The 22,139-nt window shown below is 35.7% G+C and overlaps 1 protein-coding gene across 10 annotated transcripts in view; it reads left to right on the top strand.

Annotated features, from left to right (window-relative positions):
- Window positions 1–22,139, top strand: part of LOC107549847 (calcium-dependent secretion activator 1) — a 118,766-nt gene that overhangs the window by 54,900 nt on the left and 41,727 nt on the right. For 4 of the 10 annotated variants that reach the window (XM_016231125.1, XM_016231279.1, XM_016231207.1 and 1 more), the window contains exons 8-16: window positions 5,511–5,622; window positions 6,615–6,751; window positions 8,292–8,358; window positions 9,012–9,062; window positions 11,571–11,679; window positions 13,593–13,805; window positions 15,004–15,015; window positions 21,210–21,346; window positions 21,468–21,655. In XM_016231125.1, the coding sequence (XP_016086611.1) occupies window positions 5,511–5,622; window positions 6,615–6,751; window positions 8,292–8,358; window positions 9,012–9,062; window positions 11,571–11,679; window positions 13,593–13,805; window positions 15,004–15,015; window positions 21,210–21,346; window positions 21,468–21,655 (1,026 nt within the window). The remainder of the gene's footprint in view (window positions 1–5,510; window positions 5,623–6,614; window positions 6,752–8,291; window positions 8,359–9,011; window positions 9,063–11,570; window positions 11,680–13,592; window positions 13,806–15,003; window positions 15,016–21,209; window positions 21,347–21,467; window positions 21,656–22,139) is intronic. The other 6 variants (XM_016231686.1, XM_016231619.1, XM_016231557.1 and 3 more) reach the window with 2 other exon arrangements.

Below are 22,139 nucleotides of genomic sequence, written 5' to 3'. Positions count from 1 at the left end.
GGATCATGGGACACTGAAGACTGGAGTAATGATGCTGAAAATTTAGCTTTGATCACAGCAATAAATTACATTAAAAAAATCAAATAGAAAGCAGTTATTTTAAAAAGTAAAAAGGTTTCAAAATTTTACTGTTTTTGCTGTACTTTTGATCAAATAAATGCAGGCTTGGTGAGCAGAAGAGAATTCTTAAAAAAAACATTAATAATCTTACTGTTCAAAAACTTTTGACTGGTAGTGTAGGCTGATTATTCTTATAGATTGAAATAAATGTGCTTCAGCCAGGATAAAGAGTATGAAAAGTGCTCTGAGTTGCTGCAGAAAACAAAAAAATTGAGCAACAACAAAAACGTTGCTGGAGACGGGCCTATTATTGAAAATGCAAACTGATTCTCCGCCAGCAGGAGGCGCTTTGAGAGCGGTAGAACTAGCGGTTTCTCCAGTAACGGCTGTAATCAAAGCAGCTCCGCTCATGAACGCTACTTTATCAGATCAAACAGAAATGCCATCAAAACTTTTCTGAAGACAGTCGGTTCCCTTCAGAGATGCATTCATATAAAACACCAGCGCCGCGTTTTGATTTTGAAACGTGCAGTGCTCATGTTTATTCACAAAGTCAAACGGCACAAATAATTCAATGTATGGGAAACACTGGTAATGTATATCGAAAATGTGTTTAAAAATCATATCACCGTTATTGAAAAAAATTATATTGCGATACATATTGATATTGATCTATTGTCCAGACCTATGTTCAAGATAGACATATCACATACATTTTTCTCAGCAGATTGATTCTATTTTTTTTAATCATGTCAAGAGAGGATTGCTGGACCAGGGGCACATGGACCTGGTCAGTTTTTGGTGTTTACAGTTTGACTGAAGCTCAAAAGTGAGAAATGAAAACAGCTTTTAGAAGTCAGTCGCATTAGGCATCCTAAAATATTGATATGGTGCATATAGAAATGTTAGCTCGTGTACTGCCACCTGCTGGCTATATTAGTAATAGCAGCACTGTGAATTTCATTTACATGCAAATGAATACAAATATAAAAATATATGGCTCACTCTCTGGAAACACTGATTTTGGCAACTTCTGACATTTTAGTAATGTATTTCTAATTGTAAATTGTAATCAGTGTAATTTTTAGGGAATTTATTGTTTAAGAATGAAGCATCAATTTTTCAGGTTATTCAAAATATGCCACTTATATTTGTCCAAAAATATGGCTAATCTGAGATAATAGAAATGTTAAAATGACTCACACAGCCAAACATAGAGCTCTGTGACACACAACAATGTGTGATTTAGGGTAAAATAAATACTTCAATAATATGGTGTACTGGGTTTTAATTTGGTCAAATAAACAAATTAAAAGGAGAATTGAAGGGAGCATAAACCTCCAAGCATAAAAGCAGTAAAATTAGTCTCAACAGAGCATAATAGTTAATAAGACAATACCTTCATCTTCTGTTTTACTGTCATGATTCACTCTGATTTATGTTTTTCTGCGACCTGTTGTTAGAAATGTAATGGTGACCCAGCAACAGTGAGATTTTATAATTATTCAATTATAACACTAGGCCTTGAGCACTGTAACCTGTCGAAAATATGTGCCAGACATGGAACCAGTGAAACATGTGAGTGCAGTAATGTTGTTCTTCAAATGGTCACATAGTGATGACTCATTGAGCAAATGAGAGAAAAAGCCTATGTGAAATATGTGTGTAAGAAGACGCATGCACATTAATAACAGGTTTAATAGCATTCTAAAAGACTCCTCAGTGTGTGGCAGAACAAGATTTGTTCTCTCACACACACACACATACACAGGTTTACTATCCTTGTGGGGACTCTCCATAGGCGTAATGGTTTTTATACTGTACAAACCATCTATTATATCTCCCTACAGCTAAACCTACCCCTCACAGAAAACTTTTTGTATTTTTACATTCTCAAAAAAACTAATTCTGTATGATTTATAAGCTTGTTTCCCCATGGGGACCTAAATTTAGGTCCCCACGGTGACACGAGTCCCCATGAGTTGGTGTGTATTCAGGCTTAAGTACCCACCAGGATAGAAAAACATGTACACACACACACACACACATACACGCGCACACACACACATGTCTGGTTTGCTATCCTTCTGGGGACTCTTTTTAGATTTTCAAAAAACTTAATTCTGTGTGATTTATTAGCTTGTTTACCCGTGGGGACCTCAATTTAGGTCCCCACCGTGACACGAGTCCCCATGAGTCTGTGTGTATTCAGGTTTAAGTCACACACACACACACATTTACAGCTTGTGGTCATATCAGTGTTATCAGACAGCTGTTCTGTACCAGGTGGAAGATCTGATGCCAGATTGTTATGAGGACATTTACATTCAAGTTTTACCAACTTTACCTAGCTATCTAGCTATAAAAGACTAACTGAAACCAAAACACTACCCCAAAAACTCTGCATTAATAGAATTACAACAAAACAATTATTTATTTTATGTATGAATAATGGTACCTTAGAGCAGTGGTTTCCAACCCTGCTCTTGGAGGCACCCCGACACTGCACATTTTGCATGGCTCCTTTCTCTGATGCACCAATTTCAGGTCTTGAAGTCTCTACTAATGAGCTGATGACCTGAATCAGGTGTGTTTGATTAAGTAGACATGCAAAATGTGCAGTGTTGGGGTGCCTCCAGGACCAGGGTTGGGAACCACTGCCTTAGAGGACATATTCAATAGAAGGGTTATATATATAGAAAGAAGGTTTATATATAGAAAGAAAGAAAGAGAGAGAGAAAAAGAAAGAAAGAGAAAGAAAGAAAGAAAGACTTTAATTCTGCAAAGACACATGAAATTGATGAAAGATGACAGTCAGGAACATTACATTGTTATAGAAGATTTCTGTTAAAAAATGCTGTCCTTCTGTATAACAACCATTTTCAACAAAGATGATAATAAGAAATGTTTCTTAAGCACCAAAATCAGCATAATAGAATGATTTCTGAAGGCTCATGTGACTCTGAAGACTGGAGTAATGATGCTGAAAATTCAGCTTCACAATCACAGGAATAAACTGAATTTAAAAATATATTAAAACAGTTATTGTAATATTATTTCACAGTATTAATGTTTTACTGTATTTTGGTCAAATAAATGCAGCCTTCTTAGTGTGCATAGATATATAGATAAATAGATACTAAACAGCAGTTCACAGTTCACATGCTGTGCCCCCTGCAGCCTTCAAGTACACAGCAAGTTCCACTAACGTTTCCATGATCTTGTATTGATGGCATGCTTGCTAACAGCACTTATTGTTACTTCCAAAGAGTTTGTTTCAACGCCATGAGCCAAATATGCATCAAACATCTCCCCTGAGACGCTGATGTGAAGGAAGGTTGAACAGCTCTATACACCAACACAGCAAACAAACATACACAAGCATACTTAAGACACAGCATCCACGTACCCTCAGCCTCCCCCCAGGCATTCTAGAGGGAGTTGCCATGGAGATTTACTGCACTGTGTTCCCCATGTGCACTGTGGCCAGATGATTGCCCCCCTCATCTCAAGGGATCACAGCACACACACACACACACACACACACACACACACACACACACACACACACACACACACACACTCACTCACACACACAGACACACACATGCATCAAAAATACTTTCATGTACGCATGTACGCACACACAGTGCATTGCCGATGAGTGCCCCCCCCACCTCAAGGGATCACAGCACACACACACACACACACACACACACACACACACACACACACACACACACACACACACACACTCACTCACACAGACACACACATGCATCAAAAATACTTTCATGTACGCACAAATGCACACACAGTGCATTGCCAGACAAGCCAACAAAGCTGCAATACTTGTCCTGTTGATTCAGCCTTTCTCCACAAAATAAAAGGTATTTATGTGTGTAGACAAGCTCTTTTTTTTAAGCTTGTTATTGGATTTTTGCCATTTCATTAATAGGTACAGAAGGCCGGATTCAGTTCTATGTCTCCTACATAGGCATCACTTCTTAGTGTGTATTAACCACCAAGCCTCTGGAAAAAAAGAAAATATTTTCAGCATATACAGATCAAAGTTTTTCTATGTTCTTCAATGCAGATACATTTTTGTTACCTTTGCACAATTCAATTACATTTAGCTCAATTATTTTGGAAAGATTCGTAATCATTTAGGAAAATATACCATTTAAAAGATTGGGGTCGGTAAGATTTTTTAAAATGTAGCTTATGTATGCCGAGGCTGCATTTATTTGACCAAAAATACTGTAGAGGCTACAGTAAAAACATCAATGCTGGAAATATTAATTAATTAATTAATTAATTTTTAAAGAATGGTTTCTGTTTGAACATATTTAAAAATGTGTAACTTTTTTATGTGACGGCAAGGCTGAATTTTCAGCAGCCTACTCGTCTTCATCATCTAATACGCTGATTTTGTGCTCAAGAAACATTTCTTATTATTATCAGTGTTTATCAACTGTTGTGCTACATAATCTTTTTTTGTGGATTTTTTTTTCAGGATTCTTTGAATAGAAAGTTCAAAAGAACAGCATTTATTTTAAATTATACATGTCTTTACTGTCAATTTAATACATCCTTGATAAATAAAATGATAAATATCATAAATAAATAAAGACCCCAAGCTTTTGAGTCAAAAGACAATTGAAGAACAGTTTTCACTATAGTCGAATATTATACATCAATTATCGAATAATTGAAATACTATATAAACAAAAATAATGCAACAACCTTTACAATAACAGCCTCAAAATGTAATTTTAAGAAAATAATGTGCAGTTTATTATTGATCCAATAAAAAGACTAAAGGATAGCATCATGTCGACAAACTAACCCAAGCAGGTGTTAAAGGGATAGTTCACCCAAGAATGTTTCTGTCATCATTTACTCACCCTGAAGTTGTTCCAAACCTATATGAGTTTATTAAAATATTTTGAAGAATATGGGTAACCAAACAGTTGACAGTGGCCATTGACTTCCATAGTATGGGGGGGGGGGGGGGGGGATGGAAATCAATGGTTTCGTTACTAACATTCTTCAAAATGCCTTCTTTTGTAATCAACACAAAAAAATAAACTTATACAGGTTTGGAACAAATGGAGGGTGATTTAATAATGACAGAATTTTCATTTTTGGTTGAACTATCCCTTTAACCAGGCTGTGAAATATGCTTTAAAGAAATGCATATCATGATTCTCTCTCTCTGTGTGTGTGTGTGTGTGTGTGTGTGTGTGTGTGTGTGTGTGTGTGTGCGCAGAGATGGTCTCTGTAACATGTTGTTGTTGTTGTTGTTGTTGTTATTATTATTATAATAGTCATCGTAATTGATTATGAAATCTAGTCATACAATTGTCATCTTATTCATGTAGTTTTACACTCCTAGTTGCAAAACCAGTTTGAAAACCACTAATTTAATCTCTCTCTGTATTGTTTAGTTGGGGTACTCAAGGAGACTTCACCACCACTCACCCACTTCCAGCTGTAAAGGTGAAACTCTTCACGGAGAGTACAGGAGTGCTGGCACTGGAGGATAAAGAGCTGGGACGGGTCAGACACACACACACACACACACACACACACACACACACTGAACCCATCACAGCTCATTCTAGCCCATACTCTTTAAGCAGTCAGCACTGATCTGAGCTCAGTTCCGAGCTCAGAGGTGATCGTTACTAAAATGGTTTTGCTAAGCTCTCCGAAATGAGCAGCCCCCCTGCTTGCCTGTAGCTGTTCTAATGGATTTGATCCAGTGCTGAGTCAATGAGGCATAGAGTCTCTCTATTCCACTCTTTCTCTCTCTTTCTCTCTCTCTCTCTCTCTCTCTCTCTCTCTCGCTCTCTCTTTTCTCTCTCTCTCTATCACTCATTCTCTCTAAACAATAAGCCTGCACTGATATAAAAACAGAAAGTTAAGTTGCTGATGTCGGCTCTTATGCAAATGATAGATGACTTCAAAGTGAAGTGAGAGATAGAGAAAATAATGGGATCCGATGTGCGATGAATCAGAACACTGGTGGGAACAGATATTACTGGAAAGCTGCGGTGTCCCACTTTTCCCAACATTCCTATTTGAGCTAGATATGCAATATATACAGTATGTATTACCACTGATGAAAATTTCAAATGATATTATCAGCACAACAGTGAAAAGTTAACATGAATATCACGTATTAGTATTTGGTATGTCCCCTTTTGCTTTAACGGCAGAATTTTAAATATTTCCTATACATTTTAAATTTTTTACATATTTTTTTTGTAATATATTTTTTTTGCACACACACACACACACACACACACACACACACACACACACACACACACACACACACACACACACACACACACATATATACACACACACACACACACACACACACACACACACACACACACACACACATATATACTTTTAAACTATAAACTTTTATATACTTTAAAAAGCAAAACATATATATTCCTAGAATTTCAATGTTGTTTCACACTATATTTTTAAGTTAAAAAAATGTAAAAATAATATCTGCCATAATGTGATTCCAGGTTGTGTTGCATCCAACACCCAATAGTCCCAAACAATGTGATCTCCATAAAATGACTGTTGCCAAAGGTTGCCCAGATGACCTGAAGATCAAATTGGCTGTCCGTATGGACAAACCACAGAACATGAAGCATTGTGGGTAAGTGACATCCTCATCATTTTAATTTCTGATTTCATTCAATTCTACACTGACTTAAAACTGAATAGATTTTAGTAAGTTGTTGAATAGATTCAACATGCACAGACTCACTTCTCATTTCAACCCATTTCACCTACACTGAAAGGCAACAGTTACAACTCTCTGTCTGGTCCAATGAACGTTTGGCCTCAACACTTTTCTGATCTTTTGGCTCCATCTAGTGGACAAAGTAACAAATTATTAACTACTGAAGTGACCTTGAGATCTGTACAGAAAATCATGTACAATATGTGGATTTATTTTACAATATGAATTTTGTAATATATATATATATATATATATAGAGCGAGAGAGAGAGCTAAGTGCTAAGCATATATATTTTTTAAATATACATTTTTAAAACAATAGATTATAAAAATTATAAAACATGAATAAATATAAAATAATTATTAACATTTTATAACAATAATAAAATTAAAGATTTTTTCAACTTAAAAAAAAAATTGTAATAGTGGTCATTTACTTAAATTTATCATCAGATCAGTCATTGTAATGTCCTAAAAATAGATATTGAGATCTGCCTTTGCCTAAAGTGCAATTTATTGTTTTCGCCATTAGGGGGCACTAAAACTACACCTGAAAATCCACATCTGTTTCTTTGCTTGCATTAAAACTCACACTACTTTCTGAGGGAAGACTCATAGGTCATCCTCTATAAAGTTGCATTATGTATTTGCATTCTTTTAGATATTTTTCATTTTAAATATACACTCAAGCAATATATACTATATAACAAATCTCAACTGCCTGATTCTTGCCAGCTCATTTTATAAAATTGAATATATCAGTGTGTCCAACTATATCCGCATATATGCAAGTGTACTTTTGAATGGCGATATATATAATATATATAAAATATCCACAGCTTGATTGCTTGTATTGTTCCAAAATGTAAACTATGTTATCTAAATGTGACTATAAGGTATGAAGATATTAAGAAAAAATATAATTATTAACAGCACAATTTTCTTTAATGCTGCTTTGAAACAATGTGTACAGACTTGAAGGAAATAATGTCAAATATTTTATTTGATTTCATTTAAAATAACTGTATATATCATCCTTGATTAATCAACACATTTTTAGTGTTATAGCTGTATTGTCTTTGCTGTAGCAAATGTTTTCTTACTTTTATTTTGAAAAGAACTATATAGCTCATCGTTAAATAATCAGACACCTATTTTGTCTGTTTATAGCATATTAATGTCTTCTCAGTGCATTTTTGAGTCACTTATTTTTTATTTTTGTTCACATTTTTGTAAATGTTGTATGTGTTTAAAAAAATATTTTACATTTTTTTAACATATATTTATGATGTTAAAATATCCCTGTCATAATTTATTACATTTGAGTTACTCTGTGATGCAAAGTCAGAGAGAAAGGCAACAGTGGCCCATTATCACCCAAATTAAGAACAACACAGCATGCTACAGTATATCTTGACACTGTGATGCAACACCTGCTCTACATCTGTTCACAGTTACCTTTGGGCCATTGGGAAAAACCTGTGGAAAAGATGGAAGAAGAGGTTCTTCGTCTTGGTGCAGGTATGTGCTTTTTCACCTTGGTGTCACTTCTAATGAGACTGTTTCCTCCCCTTTTGATTCAGATTTTTTTTATCAAGTGCTGTGCATTTCCATTTCCATTGTATGTGTCAAAACTGCTTCAGTGAAGTAGACTAGATTCACGGCTCTTTCTGAACAAACACTGTGTCAGGTACTTCGATGGAGCCTTTTGTATGTCTGTCTCTATTTTTTGCTGTTCAGTTAGCTCCTCTGTGGTGAGTTGTAACATGTCTGAGAGCTAAAAGTTAACAAGCGGCTTGACAGAGTAAAGGACCAGCACTCGCAGCTAAAAGAGCCCACATCACACACCCACCAGTCGCTCGCAGCTACGGCTACAGCAAGTGACAAACAGCAGTCAATACACTGACATTATTTATTCACCTTAGTGTTTGTGCGCATGTGTGTCTGTGTGCTTGTGTGCATGCAAGCGAAAAACATTACACGTTGCCCTGTTTGTGTTTTCGAATGTCAGTGTGGGTAAGAAAATATGCCAGAATGCGCTTTTTGTGTCCGTGCTTTGTTTTGTTTTTTGTTTGTTTGTTTGATTTTGTTGGTTTCACACTTTGTATTTGTTTGTCTCCTTTCTGATTTTTGTTGTTTCTTCTCCGTTGATCTCGTGTTAAATCCTTTGTAAGTATTCACACAAACGTCAACACATCCATCTGTCTAGTCTTCATCTCGTAAATGTAAATGTTAACATAAACATACACGTAAACTCCAGAATACGTCGTGGCAATTTGAACGTTTTATTTAGATTAAAAAATATATATAAAATGTATTATACAGTATGTTCAGTATATTTCGGAAATTGTTTATTTAATACTTTAATATCTGTTATTAACATCATTGTATCCTTTTTTTATCTATCACTATTAATATTTTATATACACTACTGTTCAAAAATGGGGGGAGGGGGTAAGATTTTGTAATGCTTTTGAATTAAGTTTCTTATGTTAACCAAAACTATATATATACAATTAAATATATTTCAAAATAAATTCTGACATTTATATCCACAAAACAGAATTTTCAGCAGCCATTACTCCAGTCTTCAGTGTCACATGATCCTTCAAAAATCATTCTAAAATGCTGATTTGGTGCTCAAGAAACATTTCTTCTTATTATCAATGTATATCAATAAATAGACATTTCAAAATAACAGCATTTTTTATTTGAAATATAATCTTTTATAACAGTATTTACTGTCACTTTTGATCAATTTAATGCATCCTTGCTGAATAAACCTATTGAAAAATAAATATACTAAAATTTATTTTAAGTATATTTAAGTCATGCTAAATATACTACAAGTACATTTACATTTTTATGTACTTAACAAAAATACCCGGCAATTGTACTTTTAGTATACTAAAGTGGTGTACTTAAAGTCTGCTAAATTGGAACAACTACTTTTGTACCTAATGCACTTTAATTGTGCTGAAGTAGCGCTGAGCTCCAACTAAATATACTTAAGTATATTTGATTGTGCTAAAGTGGAACTAGTGCAAGTATACTTTAGGTACACTTTAAATATTTTGCATTTAAAGACCAATATTATTCAAAGATCATACAATCCTCATCAATAGTGACATTAAAACACATTTTAGACTCAATATTAAGAAATGTGTATTGTGCACAAGTAGTACTCCAAAAAAGTTTAACTATAATTTTTAAATTAGTAAGTCTCCAGCGATACGTCGGTAAATATGTTTGAACTATGTTTAGTATGAAATAAATGCATTTTAAATATATTACTTTTTTACTAGCAAAAGTATTAATTTAACTAAATATTTTGTATGCTAGAAGTGCTGTCAGTGGCTGGCCAGCATTTGATTGACACTCTGAATGATTCTATGTAAATGCCCCTGCATTTAATGTGGGGTTTGTGTTACAGGGTGGGTGTGAGTTCACTGTTGCATTATTCATAGATTATTACCAGACCACGTAGACCATTTAGGGCTCCAGTTTGACACAGGCTGGCTTTGAAACAAGGTGTCACAAAAAGGTGATGACAGAGTTCCCCGTGGCTCCACCCTGCCATTTCGTTTCGTCGGTGTTGCTTAAGTCTATGAATAAGGAAAAGTCATATCTATTATAACATCTCTATACTTCATAGTATAAATAGTCATATAAATTTATAGCAGCCACATCGTCTATCCTTGTGCCTCTCAGTGCCCTTGTTGTCAGTAAGCTGACAGCATAAGGCCAGCATTATGATTCAAACTGAAGTCTAATTATTTTATGGTTGGTAGGCGATGTGACAAAACAGCGGGCAGACGCTCTGTGCTCGCTTCGTCTTTCCCCTCATCTCATCTCATCTCCGATGCTCTGGCTCAGGCTTACGCATCTGAATATGGTAATGCATTCGAGTGACCCGAAGGGGCTCGGGTTGTGTGTCTGGCATTCGGCTTTATGTTTCCACCGTTAGTGATCGATTTGTGCCCACTCTCCCACTCTCTTCATCCACAATGCAATTTGCAGAGCATCGACAATAACAAGGTTATTTAAAAGAGCAAAAGCATGCTGGGGTAATCAGAAAGCAAAGTCATTTAAAATCCTTTAACTGTCGGTTTGATAGCGGGTCAATGGCCCCACCAGCGACCGTTCTGCTTCTGACAGGCCCGAACTTCAGCGGATTGATGGGAGATTGTGTGTGTATGTGTGTGTGCGAGCGTGAGGGGTGTGCATGCCCCAGTGGCCTCCCGAAGGCACCTGGGTGCCACCAAGCCAGATAAGGCCCCCGAAGCCAGCCCAAGTGCCCGTCACACACATGACATTGAATTTATCATGTCACTCGGAGACGGAGTGAGAGAGGGCTGCCACTTTCAGCAGAGGTGATGGAGGCGCAGGATTGGTGTAATGCTGCAGATAAGGCCAGAGAACGTCTTGACAGCAGCACGTCTGTGTGTGTAGAACGTGTGTATGGCTGGCACCTAACTGCACGACTCGCATCCAGAGTGACAGTGTGTCATCCCACACTCTTCTGTCAGTCCCATTTGATTGGCAGGACAAAACCCTGCAAGTCCAACCCTACACTGTCAGTGACCAAGACAGCCTCCCTCTGAGATGCCACCCTCCGTTTGAACCTTATCACAAGCCTGAAGTAGATATTTCTGTTTGGGTTTTGCACTTCCAGTTCTAATAGTGCAATTCATAACAGTGATGTGGCTTTAATGTGCCAATATTCTTTCCAGGTGAGCCAGTACACCTTTGCCATGTGTAGCTACAGGGAGAAGAAAGCAGAACCTATTGAACTTCTCCAACTGGACGGATACACTGTGGATTACACCGACCCTCAGCCAGGTCACTGCAGCCAATCGAAATGCTACAATCAATGACATCACAGTGATAAAAAAAACTCAAATCTGGAATATTGTCCTCACCTGTTCTGTCCACCTTACAGTTATTTTACCTGTACAAAAACAGTCCGTTATGCTGTTTGATTATGTAAACTGGTATTTGTTATTATATTTTTATTTATCATTATAATTATAAACACACTGTAGCACAGGTAGTTTTACTGCGCTCTGAACTATAGGTTTATTTACCTATAGTGGCTAATGGATCTGACATCTTGCACATTCACAGAAAGTAGCTTACTTCAGCATTGCAAAATAAGGTGGATAGAAATACCTCTTAGACCAGCAGGTGGCATGTGTTTGTAGGATCCATACACCATACCATTTATTCCCAAGGAATAGGTGACTCATTTTATTAATGTTAAATAAACTCTGGTAATTAACCAGTTTAGATCAATTATCTTTCATTGAAACCTTCTGTATCTTTGCATAAAACATTATGCACAGTGTACATGAGTTGTCTGATCGGTCTTATAGTGTCTGCGCAGTTACATGTTTTATTATTTTTATGTCATCTGATATTTGACTAATGAATCTGTTATAGTCTACACATAATCAAACACTGTATACTAAGTATTGTGGCATAAATGGAATAAATTATAACAATTATTTCAATATCAAACAATATCTGTTCATTTAGGTCAATTACTCTGTAAAAATGTTTTATGAGATAACCAAAAAATGTGATTCAGGTGGCCACATCTATATTATATTAACTGATAAATAAAGTAGAATGTTTATATGTTTATAACAATAAAGTAATATATGTTTTAAATATGGTTGAAACAACCTAACTACATTAGGTTACACAAACAAAAGCAATTACTGTAAAATTACTGTAAAATAAGATTCTAAACATCAATATGAATTTAATATTAATTTAAGCATTGGTTGCTAATATCTTTACAGCATTTATTAATCTTGATTAATAATCATTGTAACATTATTATTATTATTATTATTAACTAATAATATCAAAATAAATTCTGACATTTATATCCAGAAAACAGAATTTTCAGCAGCCATTACTCCAGTCTTCAGTGTTACATGATCCTTCAAAAATCATTCTAAAATGTCGATTTGGTGCTCAAGAAACATTTCTTCTTATTATCAATTAATGATATAATTAATCTGGATTAATAAATGATTATATGATATAAGTCATCTTGATTAATAAATGTATAATTTTGATTAATATCAGTTTACAAATATGCTATTATTCACTGTTCATTTTAGTTGATAATGCATTAATGTCAAGTAAAAATATAATTTAATGTAATTTAATTACTACATTACATTGCAGAATCTATGGTAATATTACCTAATGTTTTGGCGATCATGCAACTAATAATTAGCAATATCTTTTACAGCATTTAATTATGATTAATGTGATTTGTTGTTGTTGTTGAAAATTTACATTAAATATTATATAATGTGTTTATGTATATGCTATTGTTCACTGTTAGTTAATCTTAGTGCACAATACATAAGAATTAATGTCAAAAATGTATGTACATCGTGTATGTTGCTCCTAAATTGGAAACCCAGGTTCACATCCATCCTGTGTTATGTCCCGATCCCATTCCTACTCTCTCTCCCTGTAGTTTCCTGTCATTAAAATAATTAAATAAATACATAGATAAATAAATCAATGCATAATTAATGTATTATTAAATGTAGAGTTTAATACAAGTTTTAAAAATGCTGTGAAAGTATTGTTAGTTCAACCATGCTACCATGTACCTTAAAAGGTTCAAATTACTCTATTGTCATTTTTCACACTTTTGATTACACAGTAATTTATTTAATTCCGTTGAAAGTGAATGGAATGAATGATGAACAATATGTTGAATGCAGGTCTGGATGGTGCTCGGACGTTCTTCAATGCTGTGAAGGAGGGAGACACTGTGATCTTCGCCAGCGATGATGAGCAAGATCGAATCCTGTGGGTTCAAGCGATGTATCGTGCCACAGGGCAGTCCCACAAACCCATCCCGCCGACCCAGGTGCAGAAACTCAACGCCAAAGGAGGGACAGCACCACAGCTTGATGCTCCCATCTCTCAGTTCTGTAAGTTTTGAATACATAGACTCTAGAGTTCCACATATGCTGACTGCAGTCTCTCTCACACACACACACACACACACACACACACACACAGGGCCAGAGCTGCATTTGTAATGACACGCTTCATTGCAGTCACACTATTACGTGGAATCTTTGTATATCATTGGTGAAATAAGTTCCTGTTCTAAACAGTGCACTGCTGATGTTTTTACACTGTTTCACTCTACTGCTCGTTAATGTCCTATAAGTGTAATCTCAACAGCCTTCATTCACCTCCTGAGCACAGTAACTACTTACTGTGTTGGTGCCGTAAAAAGGGAGAATAATCGCACTCTGTTTTCATCTGCACCGCTTGATTCTGTCAGAAATCTTTCATCCTGCATCCCACATACTTATCATCATTACATATTCTTTGCTTTGATACATTTTAATACCTGTCCTTTCTTTATTTTATTATTATTTTGCTTAATTAATTAATTAATTAATTAATTTTTATTTTGCCCATTTGTTCTTTCTTTCTTTCTGTCTTTTTTCTTTGTTTTTATTTTGCTCTTTTTTCTTGCTTTTGACTTGCATATTTGTTCTTTCACTTGTTTGTTTGCACTTTTCTTCTGCCTATTTCTTTATTTAGTTATTTTTGCTGTTTTTCTTTTGTTTTTCACTCTTTCACTTTTATCTTGCTTATATAAGCCGTCTTTTACTTTTGCTTTTCATTCACTCTTGTTTTTATTTCACTCTTTTTAGCTTTTGTGTATATTTGCTTTTATTCACTCATTGTTTTGTTTTTATTTTTTACTTTCACTTACTTATGCTTTTCTTTTGTATATATTTATTTCTTTTTGTTGTTATTCTTTTGCTTTTCCCTCTTTTTCTTTTCTTTTGCATATATTTTCTCTCCTTTATTCATTGCTCATCACTCTTTTCTGTTTATTTGCTTTTTTCACTCAGTGTTTTGTTCTGTTTTTTTACTTTCACTTATGCTTTTCTTTTGCATATTTTCTTTCTTTCTTTCTTTCTTTCTTTCAGATAATCGTTTCTGTGTGCATGAATAAGTGTATCAGATCCTCCTTCTCTCATGCTTTGCTTACTGTGTAAAGGGAATAGTCTTCCTCTTTCTCTCTCTTTGCTGTCTTCTGTCCTCTGGTCCAGGCGAGTCTATATGTCACTCTGGTTTGTTCCCTCTTACCCTGCTCTCTTGTAGCCGGACTGAAGGGTAAGTGCTTCCCTGTAGCAGGCACAGATCAGATAAGCCGCTCTGGATTATCTGACACAAACAATGTGCTATTCGCTATTCCTCTTCAAAAACTCACATTACCCCTCCTTCTGCAAATCTCCCTCTTTTTCATTTTCTTTCGGTCTGAAATACAAAAGACTAGACCGCATGTGAAATTTTCTTTCTGGATGTTTTACTCTGATTAGCAGTTGTGTATTTGCCTTCTCTCAACATGGCTTCATCGGGTCAACGGCTTCTCAAATCAAAGCAGGGATTCACATTAAAAATAATGTGCAAAATCAAATCCATCTGTTCCTTGTAAGCTAGTTTCTTGTTGGATGAAATCAACAGCAGTTGCCTTTAACAATAAAGATTTCTGACCAAATGGAGAATTTGGTAAATGATATAATTATAGTGATTTTCTCTATTGTAGTTGTTGATTTATTGTGCTAAATGAATTCGGTGAAACCACTGTCGTACTCTGCACCCCTCAGCAGCTGGTAATTACCATGTTAAGAGTGACATGCTATGAATAAAACAGTGTATCTTCACCCTGATTATTTCTGGAAGCTATCAGTGGAATGTTACCAAATAACTACTTGCTTGTTCACACCAGTTTCTCTCATCTGTAGAAAGTTGTGCCACCAGTGGTTTCATTTTTTTCCTCTTAACCTTACAACAGTGGCAAATTAAATTGTGGTTGCAGTTTTAAATGGGGATTAGGATGTAATCGGAAACATTGGCTGTTTGTTTTCAATTGTTCTAGAAAAGATTTTGTCCTCGAAGCAGTGGACCCAGAAATATTTAACACAATTAGTTCATTCTGTGATTTTTAAGAGTTTATATAAGAGATTTGGCAAATATGTAGCTGGGATATAGAAGTTTTCAGCAGATGATGTCATACAGTTTCTTTATTGTACGATAGCTAAACTGAAGCAACTGTTGTCACAACTGCTAGACAAACCCTTTTGCCACGCACTGACACATTTAACAAATAGTGGCCCTTTTCATGTCTTACTAGTGTTTCTGTTCTGTTTTCCTATAGAACTACTAACAGTTTTAGACTAACGGTTTCTTTCCTCATCTCTGGGAAAATGCTAAACCCCTTCTTTTGTCTGCCCTTTGTATATACCTGCAAAGGTATAGTGTGTAGGGGGGACTGAAATCAGAGAGACAACCTAAAGTTAGTGATACTTTGAGATTTCTGAGGTCTTGTAGTTGTAATAATAATCATCATTATTATTATTATTATTATCTTACCATGGCTTACACCCAGTGACAACTGCAGACAACCTCAAGGTCATTTAACAACAACAACAACAATAATAATAATAATAATTATTATTATTATTATCTTACCATGGCTTACACCTAGTGACAACTGCAGACAACCTCAAGGTCATTTAACACCAACAACAACAATAATAATAATAATAATAATTATTATTATTATTATATTAACAATGGCTTACAGACAGTATTCACAGCCTTAAGGACACAACAATGGATGCTCATATAGGCAAAACAGGTTTGAACCGGACCTGCAACATGTCTCAATACCCCCACCCCCTGCCTAATTTAATAGAAATAAATAACAGTGTTGTTAATAATAATTGGTTTTATCTTTCAACTTATTCCCTGCTTCATTATTCTGAAACAAAGAAAGCAGTGATTGATGTTGGATGTCAGCCAGAGTCCAGGCTTTTCTAATCCAGTGTGATTAGGACTGAAATAGAGGACTGAAATCAGAGAGACAACCTAAAGTTAGTGATACTTTGAGATTTCTGAGGTCTTGTAGTTGTAATAATAATCATCATCATTATTATTATTATTATCTTACCATGGCTTACACCCAGTGACAACTGCAGACAACCTCAAGGTCATTTAGCAACATTATTCTGAAACAAAGAAAGCAGTGATTGATGTTGGATGTCAGCCAGAGTCCAGGCTTTTCTAATCCAGTGTGATTAGGACTGAAATAGCGATGGGCTCTGAGAGAGGGGCTCACCTATGGACTTGTCTGCAGGCCTGATGAGGGCGGCCATATTGTTGGAAATGGAGTTTACGGGCCGATTAAATTAGAAACCATTTAATAAAGTATGTCTCTGCTGTCACCCCTTTCTTCATATCTCCTTTTCTTTTTCTCCCTCTGTCCATCCCTCACTCACAGAGGAGTGCCCATCCTGTCAGTTGGCCCCTTCAGCTCTTGTCGGCCCAGGGCTGAATCTCAGGCTCCCGATCCGTCCATTGTGTGTGCTTGTGCAGACACATGCACAGAAAAAAACTCTCTCTCTTCGGACTCTCTGAGAGAGAGGATCTATAAATGAAAAGAATCCATCAATCAGTGTCATTTCTCCTCTGCCCCACTCGGACAGAGCCGACTAATGTCATTGTGTGTTACTGTCCAGAGACCTTCCCCTCAATTCCAGTGTCAAAGAGACATGACAAGCTCATATTAAGACATAGAAGAGCGACACAATGTCACCTTTTTGACCTGTGGCTGATTTCAAAGGATCATTTGGCTTCAACTTATGTGTTTGGATGTTATATGGATAATGCCATGTACAGACAAAAAAATGCAACACAGAGTTTGTGGAATGATTTTACATATGATATAAATGTTATATATAAGCAGCACTTAATAGTAACTTTCATTATTAAGTCTTTAATATTATATATATTGGTTAGCAGATTAGTCGTTTATAAACATTTAAATACAAATACAATGGGGTCCAAATGTTTGAGACACTGAATGTTTTTTCTATTGTATATTTTTCATTACACAATTGTTTTAATATTTTTTTTATTTATATTATATTTGATATATTATTTTGATATTTATCTTTTTTAAAACATTTTTTAATAAAAAAAAGTTACATTGGATTTTAAATAGCAGATATTCACTGTGTTCTCAGACTATTGCTCCCCATTTTATGATTGAAAATATGAATCATAATTTCATGAATTTTGGCTATGCTGATCTGTTAAGCACTATATTATATAATAATGCTTGTTGAAGGGATAGTAATGAAAGATATTGTAAAGTCCTACCAAATGATTTGATGTTCTGTATAAGAATTTAAGGCAAAATATTACAGTTATCATTTACTTTGTGCAAGCAAAAACTTACCTTCCATTATACATCTAAGCAGTTTAAGACTTCACGATGTATCATTTAACAACAATAATAATAATAATAATAATTATTATTATTATATTAACAATGGCTTACAGCCAGTATTCACAGCCTTAAGGACACAACAATGGATGCTCATATAGGCAAAACAGGTTTGAACCGGACCTGCAACATGTCTCAATACCCCCACCCCCTGCCTAATTTAATAGAAATAAATAACAGTATTGTTAATAATAATTGGTTTTATCTTTCAACTTATTCCCTGCTTCATTATTCTGAAACAAAGAAAGCAGTGATTGATGTTGGATGTCAGCCAGAGTCCAGGCTTTTCTAATCCAGTGTGATTAGGACTGAAATAGCGATGGGCTCTGAGAGAGGGGCTCACCTATGGACTTGTCTGCAGGCCTGATGAGGGCGGCCATATTGTTGGAAATGGAGTTTACGGGCCGATTAAATTAGAAACCATTTAATAAAGTATGTCTCTGCTGTCACCCCTTTCTTCATCCCTCCTATTCTTTCTCTCCCTCTGTCCATCCCTCACTCACAGAGGAGCGCCCATCCTGTCAGTTGGCCCCTTCAGCTCTTGTCGGCCCAGGGCTGAATCTCAGGCTCCCGATCCGTCCATTGTGTGTGCTTGTGCAGACACATGCACAGAAAAAAACTCTCTCTCTTCGGACTCTCTGAGAGAGAGGATCTATAAATGAAAAGAATCCATCAATCAGTGTCATTTCTCCTCTGCCCCACTCGGACAGAGCCGACTAATGTCATTGTGTGTTACTGTCCAGAGACCTTCCCCTCAATTCCAGTGTCAAAGAGACATGACAAGCTCATATTAAGACATAGAAGAGCGACACAATGTCACCTTTTTGACCTGTGGCTGATTTCAAAGGATCATTTGGCTTCAACTTATGTGTTTGGATGTTATATGGATAATGCCATGTACAGACAAAAAAATGCAACACAGAGTTTGTGGAATGATTTTACATATGATATAAATGTTATATATAAGCAGCACTTAATAGTAACTTTCATTATTAAGTCTTTAATATTATATATATTGGTTAGCAGATTAGTCGTTTATAAACATTTAAATACAAATACAATGGGGTCCAAATGTTTGAGACACTGAATGTTTTTTCTATTGTATATTTTTCATTACACAATTGTTTTAATATTTTTTTTATTTATATTATATTTGATATATTATTTTGATATTTATCTTTTTTAAAACATTTTTTAATAAAAAAAAGTTACATTGGATTTTAAATAGCAGATATTCACTGTGTTCTCAGACTATTGCTCCCCATTTTATGATTGAAAATATGAATCATAATTTCATGAATTTTGGCTATGCTGATCTGTTAAGCACTATATTATATAATAATGCTTGTTGAAGGGATAGTAATGAAAGATATTGTAAAGTCCTACCAAATGATTTGATGTTCTGTATAAGAATTTAAGGCAAAATATTACAGTTATCATTTACTTTGTGCAAGCAAAAACTTACCTTCCATTATACATCTAAGCAGTTTAAGACTTGTTCCTGGTTTATCATGCAATCCAGTGACGATCTGGAGGAGGTGTCTGCTGAATGGCTCAATCATACAGTATAGCTCTAAAGCCCCTGGTTGAAACGGGGCATTAGAATAAGAATAGCTCCTGACCAGTGGCAGGATTAAGAAATGGCCGTGCTTATTTGTGCAGGCCCAGATGTAATACCTAAGCTTACCAACTGCAGAGGAAAGGGAAAATGTGTTGTTGAATTTATTTAGTCTCTTTAATGGACAATAGATGGCGAGGGTAGGGGGCTCCACTGCCGGCTCTCTCCCAGGTCTGGGTTTAGAGGCACTGGGTTTCTTTAATTAGGGCTTCCCTGAGGGGGGCAGAGGCCTGCGGACAGAGCAATGAATGGAGAAGGAGGGGAAAAGCGTGAACGTAGAGTTGTTGTTTGATTAGGAGGACCAGACAGGAACACTGGCTCAGACAGGTCTTGCAGGATTAACAAGGCAAAAACGACAAAACACTGGGGGGAAATACAAGCCAATAATATAATGATGTTGGCGTACAATTTTCTCAATTTTTCTTGCTCTTTTAATGCATTGTGTATGCATTCATATAGAATGAAAGGATAGATACCATATGCGTTTGGACACATATGGATTTTACAAATCTGCTTTTAAATTAGCTTGAAGTCAACAAGCAGCAATTCTGCTTTGTTGCTCTTATAAGAGCAGTACTTTTAGTCTCGCAAGCCAAAAGTTTGGGTTGATATTGCCTGATTGTCACGTTGAACCACGAATCTCCTTCTTTGATTTTACACGATGGGTAATTTTATAAATAGAAAGTTCATCATAAATGCAGGGAAAAAAATTCTTGGATATTTTTTAAATATTCTAAGCCAAAACCTCTTAAACTTAATTAAAATGTAGCTCTTTATCATTATCGCTCACTGTATTTCAGTAACTTTCCTCAGCATATATATACATTTTAAATAAAATGTATCTAAAGTAACTCATAATGACAAGTTGTAAACAAATTGTTTCCCTCAGCAAGCAAATATATAGGGTCGTTAAAAATATAAATAATTGCTATACATTGTTGTTGTGTATATATATGAGATAACCATATGTTGTTGTTGTTGTTGTTGTTGAGTTAAAACAATGAATATCAATATTTCTTTGTGTTGAAATGTGCCTTGAAATCTAACTTTTTTTATATATATATAAATTAAAAAGCTAAATTATATATATATATATATATTATTACAATTATTATTATTATTATTATTATGGACACAGTAAATAAATATATTGCTTATATATTTATTTAACATGAGTACCTGCTCTGATTTTTATTTTGCACTTCAAGCATTGCTCGTAATGCACCTTGGATTGAATATACAGTGTAATGCAAGTTAACAATGACACTTTTTAGGCTGACATCTGGCTCAGGTTAGAGACCTTTCTCTAAGGAGTGTGTGCTCTTGTGACTTTGAGCTGTGTACGTTTTTTGAAGCCTGTCTCTGTCTCCATACATTAACATGCACACATACACACAGATGCAGACCGAGCACAGAAACATGGAATGGATGAGTTCATCTCCGCTAACCCCTGCAATTTTGACCACTCTTCGCTGTTTGAGATGGTTCAGCGGTTGACACTGGACCACAGACTCAATGATTCATACTCCTGTTTGGTAACCAAGCTTTCAATTCAGTATTATTTAGTTAGAGCTACAGCTGTCCTATTTATATTATCATGTATAATCACATTTGCACTACTGAAACCGCACTTTTGTGTCTGAATGTGTGCCTCAGGGTTGGTTCAGTCCAGGTCAGGTTTTCGTATTAGATGAGTACTGTGCCAGGTACGGAGTGCGAGGGTGTCACAGGCACCTGTGTTACCTGAATGACCTGCTGGAGAGGGCAGAGAAAGGGTCCATGATTGACCCCACACTACTGCACTACAGCTACGCCTTCTGCGCCTCTCACGTTCACGGCAACAGGTAGCGCTGATCTCACACTCCTTATCTATTTCTCACTCTGTCTCTTTAACACCCACTTCATTTCCTTCTCATTTATAATCACATTAATTCTCCAGTCATTTTTCTCTCATGTTCTCTCCCTGTCATTCATCCTACTCATACCCGAAGTTCTGTTTCTTCTCCTCCTCCTAAAATCACTCCATTCCTCTTCACTGTCCTGCCTTTTTATCTCTCTATACATCCACTTTCCACACATGGGCAGAAACAGAGGTAAAGTAAGAGCACAGACTCTCTTTTGGCCGCCGAAGGACTCATTCTCCTGTGTTTAATAGAAACCCCATTCTTTTTCCTCAAAGCTTTGTGGTTGGTCACAGGTAATAATGCTTCTCTCCCAGAATCCCACAGTAGTTTCACTGCTTTTACAAGAAGCTCAAGTTGCCTCATTACATGGAGTCTTCAAATTATGTTTTGTCTGTTTGTCTTATTTTTGTCTGAATCTATGTTT

This window comes from Sinocyclocheilus grahami, unplaced genomic scaffold (genome assembly GCF_001515645.1).
Source record: "Sinocyclocheilus grahami isolate Dianchi unplaced genomic scaffold, SAMN03320097.WGS_v1.1 scaffold2.1, whole genome shotgun sequence".
Lineage (NCBI taxonomy): Eukaryota > Metazoa > Chordata > Actinopteri > Cypriniformes > Cyprinidae > Sinocyclocheilus > Sinocyclocheilus grahami.
The sequence above is the reverse complement of the archived record's forward strand: the minus strand, read 5'-3'. Positions and strand labels throughout refer to the sequence as shown.